This window comes from Girardinichthys multiradiatus, chromosome 3, assembly GCF_021462225.1.
Source record: "Girardinichthys multiradiatus isolate DD_20200921_A chromosome 3, DD_fGirMul_XY1, whole genome shotgun sequence".
In the NCBI taxonomy this organism is placed as follows: domain Eukaryota; kingdom Metazoa; phylum Chordata; class Actinopteri; order Cyprinodontiformes; family Goodeidae; genus Girardinichthys; species Girardinichthys multiradiatus.
In genome coordinates this window covers 48162511-48175131 of record NC_061796.1, presented here as the reverse complement: position 1 = coordinate 48175131, position 12621 = coordinate 48162511, and the positions used below count along the sequence as shown (strand labels likewise).

At 44.9% G+C, this 12621-nt stretch overlaps 1 protein-coding gene across 1 annotated transcript; it reads right to left on the bottom strand.

The window, feature by feature from the left end:
* Positions 1-377: 377 nt before the first annotated feature.
* Positions 378-11183, bottom strand: cmtm6 (CKLF-like MARVEL transmembrane domain containing 6). Its single transcript, XM_047361884.1, has 5 exons — positions 11027-11183; positions 8942-9065; positions 2748-2924; positions 2092-2190; positions 378-2009 (listed from the first exon to the last, which is right to left on the bottom strand). The coding sequence occupies exons 2-5, from the start codon at positions 9056-9058 to the stop codon at positions 1845-1847; spliced, it is 558 nt and encodes a 185-aa protein (XP_047217840.1). The 5' UTR covers positions 9059-9065; positions 11027-11183; the 3' UTR covers positions 378-1844.
* Positions 11184-12621: the final 1438 nt, after the last annotated feature.

Genomic DNA, 12621 nt, shown 5'->3' with positions numbered 1-12621 from the left:
ATAGAAGCTGGACCAGATCGCATTAAACTGAGGGTTCAGGAAGAGTTTCTCCTGGACCTAGACCCGGGAGGTTTAAAACAAACCGCAGAAACGCTTCAGAACAAGAGTCTGACTCTGTCATAGGTTCTGTTAATGAAGATGGCTCCAGATGTTGAACATCTAAATCTTTAGAGGACCGTCATGCCGTCACCTTGAATATTTCTTCAGAAACTTTTCAATCAGTCTTATTTTGGAAAAGATGCAGTTCTGGTCCTGCAGAACCAAACAGGTTTCTGTTGGGTTCATTTCTGTCTGAACAACTCTGACTTGACAGAAGAAACCTTTCAGTTGGTCTGCAGGCTGAACTCTATGCATGTAGAAAACAAGCAGCACATGAATGACGTTAACATGTTTATTAAACTGAATGCAGCAAAAAAAGACAAAGTGACAAGTTGAGTCCAGCAGAGAAACAGACGAGGCGCAGCGGATGGATACATACACCGCAGATCCGCCCTAAAAACATGACCCTGAATGACAGAAAACAGTCATGATTCAACACCTTTTTCAATGTCAGTTTCAGGATTGTCTCACAGATGTTTCCAGGCAGAAGATTAGAACCTCATCAGGAAAGATGTGACTGAGCTTCAGCTTTAAGGAGGTTCTCTGGAGGTTTTTAACTGTCAGGTTGTTTCAGTTTAAAACCTGAACCTGGCTGGAATTTAAAAACCAGTAGAAGAGAAGCAGCTTCACCTTGCAGTCCGCTCCAGATCCTGGGCATAAAACATGGGCATTAAATGGGAGCATAAACTGGTGGCATTAAAGGGACTCATGGAGGAAAACGGAGCTAAAAACATTTCAATTTCTGGCTTCAACAAAATCCTCCTAAAGGCTAAAAAAGGTCTGGACGGAAATAAAAACAAATTGGGTCATTCTCTTATTAGCCGGACCGGACAGAAGGTTCCTTTAAAACATCATCGATTTAATCAGGATGCAAACCAAAGCTCAGAAGTAACCAGATAGAGAAGGTAAAGCAGCATGAAGAGAAGAGACCAAGGCTGAAAGAGGAGACCCGACCAACCGAAGCAGCAGGAAGTTTATGATTAACAGGAACGTTCATAATTTTAATGTTCCAGATGACAGGAAGCTGGTTTTAAGGAAAAATTATGGAAACGTTTTTGGAAACATCACGACTCCAAACTGATCTTCTCTAAAGACAAACTCAGCAGCTTTTCACTCATGGTTTACTGAAGCGCTGCAGCGCCACCTGCTGGACATGAAGCATTTCACTTTGTTTTGTTCCACTGCAGAAACAAAATCGGACTTTATTGCTCGTTTTGCTTCTGCTGGTTGAGTTTCAGTGATTGTGTCACAATCGCATCCGAGTCAGAGAAGATTCATCTTCCTTCAGAGACAAGAAGGATTTTAGTAATCCAGAAACGAGAGCCGCACAAATATACAAAAATAGAACATTTTACAGAATAAAAAAAAACGTTTTCATATTTTAGAAGAAAAACTGACATCCTGATAAGTTGAGAAGTAATGAGTTTTTCATAATATGTTCATAATTTTAAGGCAACTGTTAGTGAAAACATTGAACAGCAAAGCAGACAGAGTGAGAGAACCAGTAAAGCGTCCGATTCCCAGGGAAACGTTTAGTGGTTTGATAGTTTTAGTGTCTGTTGATGCTAAATATGATTTTTAATGAATAAAAACCAGTTTCTGTCTCAAGGTTTTAAAAACGTTTCAGAGCAGAGCGCCCTCTGGTGTTCAAACAAAGAATAAAAACAGCTGAAGCTCCGCCCAACTGACATCATACATCACTACATGAAACAATGTAAAGAAACAGAGCGTGAAGATCCGGACTCCTACGGCGCTGCGTTGGCGTCTCCGTTTAGTTTTTCAGCCTCCTGCTGAGCCACGACGCCGTTAGTGGTGGGCTGGGTTGGTTCCCTCCCAAAGGGAACACCGTCGGTCTTCACGATGAAGAACACGTCAATGCAGAATGCCACCATGGCCATGAAGCCAAAAACCTGCCAGAGAAACAGAGAAGATTAAAACCTGGAAGGGTCAGGAGAGCACCATGTGACGGGAAAAAGAGGGACGTTTTCTCACCACAGAGAGGATCTCCGCAACCGTTCCACCATTATGGGACACAAACACGATGGAGGAGATTAGGAAGAGCGCAGCTATGACTGATGTGTAACCAAAGTCCTGCAGGACAGAAGAATTCATCAGTTCTCAGACAAAAACTAAACCAAGACTGAGAAACGGTGAGAGGAGAACCGGGTCCATCCTGACTGTGTCAACAGGAGTCTGGATGGGAAGCAGGTGTCAGGGAATAATCCTGGATTATTCTATGACAGGAATCTGTGGATGTTAAAACCATCAGAGCCTAGGATCTCTTTCCAAATGAAGAGACCATGATGTCCATGTGTTTCGATCTCACTGAAGGCTATTGGTGAACATCTCAGGGTTCCTACACTGATTTCCTTTCCTAACCCTATAGGACTGTCCACATCTTCTCACCTCATGAGAAATGCATAAACAGGAGGAAGAAGAGACAGATGGAACTGTTAGACACGCCATAAGGTCTGCAAATACAAACATTTCCACATATTCATTCAGACCTAAAAAGGTTATGTAATCAAATTCCAGACTTTTCCAGATTTTGAAGGAACCATGAGCCTCTGTGTGTCCAGCTGTTAGTGAAATCTCCGATTGTGATGCTGGGTTCAGGAACCTGGAGCAGTTCTGCAGCAGGATCTTACCACTTTCGGCCAGCAGCTGATGCCCACTTTCTCATGCAGCGTTGTGGAGAGGAGTATGAAGAGCAGAGTGGTGAAGAGGAAGGCCGTGCAGCTCACAAACTCGAAGAAGTAGAGAGGATGGCAGCTTATGCAGCTGGTGACGGTCTCCTCCAGGATGAAGGCCATGAGGGAGAGGAGCTGCAGGAGAAACATCAGACTCAGATCATCTGCTGCCTCTACAGGCCTCAAAGTTAAAGCTAACGTTAGCCACCAGGGGGCGAAACAACCATTTTGAATCCATCATGTTGACCAGCTTTAAAACCAGCAACCAAAAACTTTGTAACTGAAGGCTGAACTGGTTTCCAGTCATTAACTGGTGAATAAATGAGCTGATCTGCAGATAGTAACAGATCTAAACGCTGCTGAACAGAACTTCCAGACCTGAGGTGGTCAAACCGCTCCGACAGCTTCACAAAACCTGGGTGTGTCTGAGCAGATGAGCCCCGACCTGGTGCTCCACACACACACACACACACATACACACACACACACACACACATACACACACACACACACACACATACACACAAATAACCAATGAAATCTAGTTGTGTTTTATCTGGACACGGTACCATTATAATAAATACATTTCTAAACGTATAACCGGACATTTCTCCTCCAGTTCAGACCGACTCAAACTAAAAAGCCCGGAGCTTAGAGAGGCTGAACGGACCAAACTGACATCAGTCTGAGCTTTAACCAGACGTTTAACTGGGAATGTATTCTGCAGTTCTGCAGAACCACATAGATGAAAGTCCAGATGGAGTTTTATGGATCCAAACTGTAGAAAAAGTCTCAGAATCAGGAGGAAGGTGAAATAAAGGATTTTAGTTTGAATAAATCAGAATCATTTTGGTGTTTCATTGTTTGCCTCTGATTGCTTCAGTGATCATTTTCTATTATTCACAAAAATAAAGTGAGACAAGAGGTTCTGATTTTGCCTTCGATGCTGGAAAAACTCCGCTATCCAGTTCCCAGTCAACCTTATAATGGTTTACTCAGTGATGCTCTAAACATCTGGAAACACTGGAAAACACTCCTGCAATGTTTAATCAGGTCTTAGAGAGGAGAACAACAGTTTAGAGCCAGCCAGGATCACAACCTCTAGAGATCAAACCCGCAGAGGTCACAACCTCTAGAGATCAAACCTGCAGAGGTCACAACCTCTAGAGATCAAACCCGCAGAGGTCACAACCTCTAGAGATCAAACCCGCAGAGGTCACAACCTCTAGAGATCCAACTTGCAGAGGTCACAACCTCTAGAGATCCAACTTGCAGAGGTCACAACCTCTAGAGATCCAACTTGCAGAGGTCACAACCTCTAGAGATCAAACCCGCAGAGGTCACAACCTCTAGAGATCAAACCCGCAGAGGTCACAACCTCTAGAGATCAAACCCGCAGAGGTCACAACCTCTAGAGATCCAACCTGCAGAGGTCACAACCTCTAGAGATCCAACCTGCAGAGGTCACAACCTCTAGAGATCCAACCTGCAGAGGTCACAACCTCTAGAGATCCAACCTGCAGAGGTCACAACCTCTAGAGATCCAACCTGCAGAGGTCACAACCTCTAGAGATCCAACTTGCAGAGGTCACAACCTCTAGAGATCCAACCTGCAGAGGTCACAACCTCTAGAGATCCAACTTGCAGAGGTCACAACCTCTAGAGATCAAACCTGCAGAGGTCACAACCTCTAGAGATCAAACCTGCAGAGGTCACAACCTCTAGAGATCCAACTTGCAGAGGTCACAACCTCTAGAGATCCAACTTGCAGAGGTCACAACCTCTAGAGATCAAACCTGCAGAGGTCACAACCTCTAGAGATCCAACCTGCAGAGGTCACAACCTCTAGAGATCCAACCTGCAGAGGTCACAACCTCTAGAGATCCAACTTGCAGAGGTCACAACCTCTAGAGATCCAACCTGCAGAGGTCACAACCTCTAGAGATCAAACCCGCAGAGGTCACAACCTCTAGAGATCCAACCTGCAGAGGTCACAACCTCTAGAGATCCAACCTGCAGAGGTCACAACCTCTAGAGATCCAACCTGCAGAGGTCACAACCTCTAGAGATCCAACCTGCAGAGGTCACAACCTCAAGAGATCCAACCTGCAGAGGTCACAACCTCTAGAGATCAAACCTGCAGAGGTCACAACCTCTAGAGATCAAACCTGCAGAGGTCACAACCTCTAGAGATCAAACCTGCAGAGGTCACAACCTCTAGAGATCAAACCTGCAGAGGTCACAACCTCTAGAGATCCAACCTCCAGAGGTCACAACCTCTAGAGATCAAACCCGCAGAGGTCACAACCTCTAGAGATCAAACCCGCAGAGGTCACAACCTCTAGAGATCAAACCTGTAGAGATCCAACCTGCAGAGGTCACAACCTGTAGAGATCCAACCTGCAGAGATCCAACCTGCAGAGGTCACAACCTCTAGAGATCCAACCTGCAGAGCTGTAGAGGTGTTTGAGTCTTTAGAGCTCAGAAGAAACGTTTAGATGCAGTTAACGGCTGCACTGATCAGGGATCAGATTTTTTTCAGACTAAGGAACTTCTCATACCAGAGAAGTCCTGATTGAAGTGGCACCCTTCTCTGAACATCCTCTTTCTGTTGCGCTCCCACTGATGCAGAGTCCGGGGGGCCGGATGCAGGTCTCATCCTCCCCCCTCCTGCAGTCATTTGTTGCAACAGCCGAGGGTCAGCAGCTCCCAGATCTGCTGATGGTAGACAAACCGTCATGCCTGCAATAGTTTCGCTTCTCTGTCTGCAGCTTCCTGCCGGATGAGGAACACTTAGTCCACAACATCCCAGAACCCACAAAACCACAACACTGGACCAGAACTCATGACAGAGCGATAACCCAGTTTGGGAACCTGGTTCTTGAACCCAGCAAGTCACAACCTGAGTCTAGAAAACATCATGAACCCCGATCTAGAACTAGGAGACAACATTGAGCCAAAGCTGGAGCTCTGAGATGCTCTCTAAATCTAGAGGCCCAGAAGACGATGCAGAGTCAGTTTGGACCCTCTCCTTCATCCCAATAAAGAACACTTTGGTCTGAATATGAAACGGGCCTGGGCCACTTAGATTCACACGGTCTGGTCACCTGGAGGAACAACACCACAGTTTCACCGTCTGAACATAAAGATATAAAACACGTATGACATCATCTGACTGACTTTATTTAAAACAGAAATTATTCAGATTCCCACAGACCGAAGCAGCTTAGATCCAAGAGTTCAATGTGATCCATCTGTAAATCTCTCTGTAGACTAACCAGCTGATGTTAGTCAGACTATCTGCTCAGGTAGCCCAGCCTGCTGATTACCAGACATGCTGCCTTAAGCTGGACTTTTAAAACGGCGTTGCTCTGATAAGACTGATAGGTGGCGATGCTGTAGGTTCCTGTGTGTTCACCTGGGACGTCATCAACGTTCTCACCGTGAGGTCACCAGAACCAGGCAGACAACAGTCTCATCAGGGACGGCACCGACAGGTAGAATCATACCGGACAGAAACATCACTGAAACGCTGAGTCAAGACATCAAGATCTCGTCCCAAAGTTTAGTTTTATTCCAAGACTCTGCCTCTCTTTCTGAGTAACTTGGCAGGTTGGTTCCCTTTAAACTGTTCTGCAGCTCAAACTGGACACAGAGAGGAACTGAAGGGTCTTATGAAGCTGCTTTTCACTCCTACTCCTCCTGAACATGTCAGTAAGAGCAGGGATGGACACCATGTTTTACCCTCCACATAGCAGCCCAACTGTGAAGCATGCCGTTGGACATTTGATGATTTGGACTTGTTCTGCAGCCATAGGACCTAGTCAGAACCATGAACTCCTCTGTATATGGAGGCTTGGAGCAAGCTGGGCCATCAACATTTTTACCAGCTTGTAAACTGGGTGGAAACCAGTTGAAATCAACCTGTAGACTGTTAAACAAAGTCGATTTTCTGCATGTGTTTAACATAATGCATTAGGAGCCTTTCTTCTTTAGAGAACACATCTGAAGTTTAATGTGGAAGTAATCCTAAAACAGGAACTAAGAAACCGGACCTGTGAAGGGTTGAAAGCTGGTGAAAACTCTGCATGGATCACCCCCACAGGCTGATGCAACAGGACATCTTCATTCAAAGAGGATTGATTCAAAAACATCTTCTTAAAAGGATAAAACTTCATTAACCAAACAGACTGAATATCTGCTGCATTTCTACCACAATGATGGCTTCCTGTGACCTAACTGCAGAGGATTTAGAACAGAGAAGAAGAAGTAAACAGGGAGAGTAACTCAGGGAACGTACGACCACAGAAACCTCAGCGACATGTCAAAAACATCAGAAAGTCAAAGTGAAAAGCTGAACAAGAAGAAGAAACTGGAGTCTGTTGGATGTAGAGTCTGCTGGCAGGACTGAGAGGTGCAGTTTTCCTGCCTGGAAACATCCAACAACGCTGGAAGACAGGGTGCATGTAGAAGGAAAAACGTCCAGAAAGATGGGGGAAAACTACCAAAATTAGAAATATCCTGTCCAGGAATGACGCTGAAAAACTAGTCCATGCATTTGTTACTTCAAGGCTGGACTATTGTAATTCTTTACTATCAGGATGTCCACAAAATGCAGTTAAAAGCCTTCAGCTGATTCAAAATGCTGCAGCAAGAGTTCTGATGAAAATTAAAAAGAAAGATCATATTTCTCCTATTTTAGCTTCCCTTCATTGGCTCCCTGTTAAATCCAGAATATAATTTAAAATTCTCCTCCTCACATATAAAGCCCTTAATGATCTAGCTCCATCATACATCAGAGATCTGATTGGTCCATATGTTCCTAACAGAGCACTTTGTTCTCAGACTGCAGGTTTACTGGTGGTTCTTAGAGTCTCTAGAAGTAGAATGGGAGGCAGATCCTTTAGTTATCAGGCTCCTCTCCTGTGGAACCAGCTCCCAGTTTTAGTCCGTGAGGCAGACACCCTGTCTACTTTTAAGGCTAGGCTTAAAACTTTCCTTTTTGATAAAACTTATAGTTAGAGTGGCTTAGTTTATCCTGAGCTATCTCTGTAGTTATGCTGCTTTAGGCTTAGGCTGCTGGAGGACATAATGACCACTTTCACCCTCTCTGCTACATTCTCATACTACTCTCCAATGAGGCCTCATCTGCAGTTTTAGCTACCAGGAACTTTATGTTTTCTCCTGGAGGTTTCTTCCTGTTAAACAGGAGGTGTTCCTTTCCACTGTCGCTACATGCTAGCCCAGTATGAGAGATTGCTGCAAAGTTAGCAAACCCAATTAATTCGACTGGGTTTCCCTGGAAAACCTTCCACTAACTGGCCTAATAAACTGAACTGGACAGGACTGTTTAATAACTAGAATCAAATTGGAATATATGTAACTGAATTTGAGTCAGTCTATATATGAATTCCTTTATTGAAACTGGATCAGTTTGTCCTGTAAAGTGTCTTGAAATGACATTTATTGTGGGATGGTGCCACAAAAAAAAAACTGGGTTGAACTAAAAAGTGAGAAGAAAAGAAAAACGATAGAGGAAAACTAAAAACTAATTAACTAATAAAAATGTGTGATGCTCAACATCAAACTATTCAGATGGAAATAATGCACAATAATTACATGTCCAGCAAGTCCAGCAGAACATTTTTCAAACCTCTGAGCAGTCCAGAGTCTGACTTAACCACGCCCTAACAAATCTACCTGAAGCTCTCACTGTTCAGCAGGCGCTGGTTACAGACCTGGACCACACTGGTAACCAGTAACATCTCTGCTACCATATCGACTCATCTCCTGTTTGCAGTAAACAGGATAAACCAGACCTGGCAGCAGGAGAGCATGAAGGGATGGATCAGAGGGAGATCAAGATGAACTGAACTGACTGATGAAGTCACAACAAGTTAGGCTCAACCAGTTTGTTCTAATATCGCCACCATGCAACCATTTTTATAAATTTAGATCTAAAAACCACCAGGATGCTCATCACAGTCCCTGTTGGTGTCCAGAGGCTGCATGAAACAAGGTGACCAGCAGCATCCACAGAATCACCATAAAACTACAAAGCTCTTCAAGAAGCAATGATTTACCATGACCAACACTGAATAGATGCTAGCTCAACTAAATGAATCAGAAGGTTTAAGGAACTTTGAACTCACCGTTTCGAGGATCTTCAAGAAGAAGCGAACTTTCCCCAAGTACTTGGACTCAGCGCCCAGCCAACAGGATGATTTGGGATTTGAAACCGTTGTAGGGGAGTAAACATCATTGGCCATTTTCAAGCTGAGAGACGAGAGAGAAAAATATCCGGGTCAATTATTTGGACCAAAACCTACAGGCTAGACGGGGGAAACGATGAGCTTTTTTTTATTCAAGTCACTTCAGAATGACTCAATCTTCCTGGGATACACTGAAAAGACCACAGGCTGAAGTCTGACCCAATCCTGGTCCAAATCTGAGGGTTTTGTACAGGTTTTGATGCTACTTTTAGATGTGTCCAACATATCGGACTCTGAAGGCTAAACTGCGTCCTCAGTGTGAGTTCTTCAGAGTCCTGCTAATGATCTGATTATTTGATTCAGGTGTGCTGACAGAGAGAAACATCTAAAGGTTGTAGGACATTGGCCCGTTAAGGACTGGAGGTTGAAACCCATGTCCTCTGGGATCGGTGAGCAGCCACTCAGGAGCTGAGAAAGCTCAATGAGTTAGGAGGATTAGTTTATATTCAAATGGCACTAATGAAAGAAAACAGGAAAGATCAGGAACGGCTGCCGGATTGTCGGGACTAAATGTTTTCCTGAACTAGATGAAAAGATTCTGATCCAATATCAGAAGGTTTGTTTTTATTTGGATATATTAGGCTCTTATTGTGGTCCAGAACTGAAACCGAGACTAATATGTCAAACTATTCACTTTGGGCAGAAAATACAACAAATATATTGATCTTCTTTACCTGCAGGGTGTTTACTGCTTCTGTCCAGAGCTGCACGATGCTTTTCCTCACATTCATCTTTGTAATATGTACATTACTGCAAAGAGGCCTTCTTGGAGGCAATATTTAGCATGCTTTCATATTTGAATCACCATGCATTCAGTGTCTGGGCAGGTAAAACATCTTCCAGCTGGCTGGACTCTCACTGCCCTTCACATCTTCGCCTTCCATGTAGGAACCAGGCTGGTAAAGTTCACGAAGACTAGCAGGGACATCGTGACAATGTGGCTTCATTGTAATAAATATTACATTTATCCCTAATACCCTGCAGCCCTGTGTGAAGATACATCTGACCTCTGTTAGGAGTTCAATGTGAGCATTAACGTCCAGGCAGAGTTTTAGGCTTTTATTACTACTTTCCTCATGGCTTGTGTGTTTTCTGCCTCTGCACAGAAAACCAAACCAAATGTTTGGGTTTGAAGGGGATTTCTGATTCATCTGAAAGTGAAAATCAGCAGCAGCCATGTGTTGAGAGAGCAGCTAGAAAATACCCAGCATGCATTCCGTCTGAGGTGTAAAACACCAAACGTTGGTCATTAATGTCAGTTAAACAATTTTATCTCACAGGAACTATTCAGAGCAGAATTTCACTTTCAGCATTTTTTTTATTTTTTATTTTAGTTTTATTTCTATGGCGCCAATTCACAAAACATGTTATCTCCAGGTACTTCATAAAGTCAGGTTCATACATTCCAATTAATTTGAACTATCAAACAGTTAGATTCAGTTATTTCTTCAAACTGGATAAAAAGTGTTTCTATCTAAGGAAACCCAGCAGATTGCATCCAGTCAGTGACTCCTCCTGGATGAGCATGTAGAGACAGTGGACAGTCACTGGGGGGTTGACTTCCTGCACATTTCAGACCGATTTGTTTGTAGAAACCAACAGAAATATTTCGCAGTAAGATGCAGGAATGGTCTGTGAAGTAAAGACAACTGTGGTCCGTTTTTATTTAACGGGATCTGACGGTAGAAAACCAGGGGCGGCACTGGGAGTGATCGCAAACACGGACCGGATGTGGACCGAGTTCGACCAGATTAAATTAAGATACATATTTACACACAACTGAGATTATCAGAAGCAAGATAAAAACTGACTTCTACATTTTAAGTGCAGTTTAAACACTGGAAGCATTGAGGGGTCAAGCATCAACCATGGTGACCTACATCCGACTAACTTCTACCAATCAGAGCAAAAAGTGAAACAACAGAGAAGTTAAAGAATCTGTGACGTTAAAGAAATAAAACTCACGGTTCTGTTGACGCTCAGGTTAACTTTTCAGTTCAAATGTAACTCCGTCACCACTGCGCTTTGTTTCTGAGCCACTTCCGCAATTCAGACTTTTAACGAGACGCCGTCATCCGACAGACACGGAACTCCACTTCCGGTACCACATTTCAAACTAAAAGCACGTCATTTTATGACGTACAGGGCGACGGTGGTTCAGGTGGTAGATGTGCTCCCTGCAACCAGTGGGTTGCCGGTTCGAACCCCGCTCCGTCCGACTCAGTTGGGTTGGGTAAACAGCACTGACAAAGAAGCGAAATGGACCTGGTCATTTTGGAAGAGATGCGAATATGCTTTTTAAAGGTCCCCTGAGTTTTTTCCACATTCATCATTAATGAGACGCATAGACAGGAGCAGTAACATACAACATCCTATGTGCACACGCATTTTGCTCATTTTAACTTCTACAGATATTTCACAGTAATATTTAATGCCTCTCCATTCTGATGATTTGAGCCAAATATTTTTCCACTTGGTCTCCTGGTGGGGACAGAAGGAATATCAGCATCAGATCAAAATTAATTTAGGTGATCACCAAAGTGATTAAGATAAGTTTGAATTTAGGTGAGAAAAGAAGCTTGAAGAAATTGTTTTTAACTCAATACTGACATCTGGTGCTGGGGTATGTTGCTGGAGTATGGTGCTGGGGTATGGTGCTGGAGTATGGTGCTGGAGTATGGTGCTGGAGTATGGTGCTGGAGTATGGTGCTGGGGTATGGTGCTGGGGTATGGTGCTGGGGTATGGTGCTGGGGTATGGTGCTGGAGTATGGTGCTGGAGTATGGTGCTGGGGTATGGTGCTGGAGTATGGTGCTGGGGTATGGTGCTGGAGTATGGTGCTGGGGTATGGTGCTGGGGTATGGTGCTGGGGTATGGTGCTGGGGTATGGTGCTGGGGTATGGTGCTGGGGTATGGTGCTGGGGTATGGTGCTGGAGTATGGTGCTGGGGTATGGTGCTGGGGTATGGTGCTGGGGTATGGTGCTGGGGTATGGTGCTGGGGTATGGTGCTGGGGTATGGTGCTGGGGTATGGTGCTGGGTATGGTGCTGGAGTATGGTGCTGGGGTATGGTGCTGGAGTATGGTGCTGGGGTATGGTGCTGGGGTATGGTGCTGGAGTATGGTGCTGGGGTATGGTGCTGGGGTATGGTGCTGGGGTATGGTGCTGGGTATGGTGCTGGAGTATGGTGCTGGGGTATGGTGCTGGGGTATGGTGCTGGGGTATGGTGCTGGGGTATGGTGCTGGGGTATGGTGCTGGGGTGCTGGGGTATGGTGCTGGGGTATGGTGCTGGGGTATGGTGCTGGAGTATGGTGCTGGAGTATGGTGCTGGGGTATGGTGCTGGGGTATGGTGCTGGGGTATGGTGCTGGAGTATGGTGCTGGAGTATGGTGCTGGAGTATGGTGCTGGAGTATGGTGCCGGGGTATGGTGCTGGGGTATGGTGCTGGGGTATGGTGCTGGGGTATGGTGCTGGAGTATGGTGCTGGAGTATGGTGCTGGGGTATGGTGCTGGGGTATGGTGCTGGGGTATGGTGCTGGGGTGCTGGGGTATGGCGCTGGG

Coding starts and splice junctions, on each gene's coding strand:
- cmtm6 (XM_047361884.1), bottom strand. CDS start 9,058: ATGGCCAATGATGTTTACTCCCCTACAACGGTTTCAAATCCCAAATCA. Junction 2,925..8,941: donor TCTTGAAGATCCTCGAAACG/GTGAGTTCAAAG, acceptor TTTCTCCTGCAG/CTCCTCTCCCTCATGGCCTT. Junction 2,010..2,091: donor TTGCGGAGATCCTCTCTGTG/GTGAGAAAACGT, acceptor TTTCTCTGGCAG/GTTTTTGGCTTCATGGCCAT.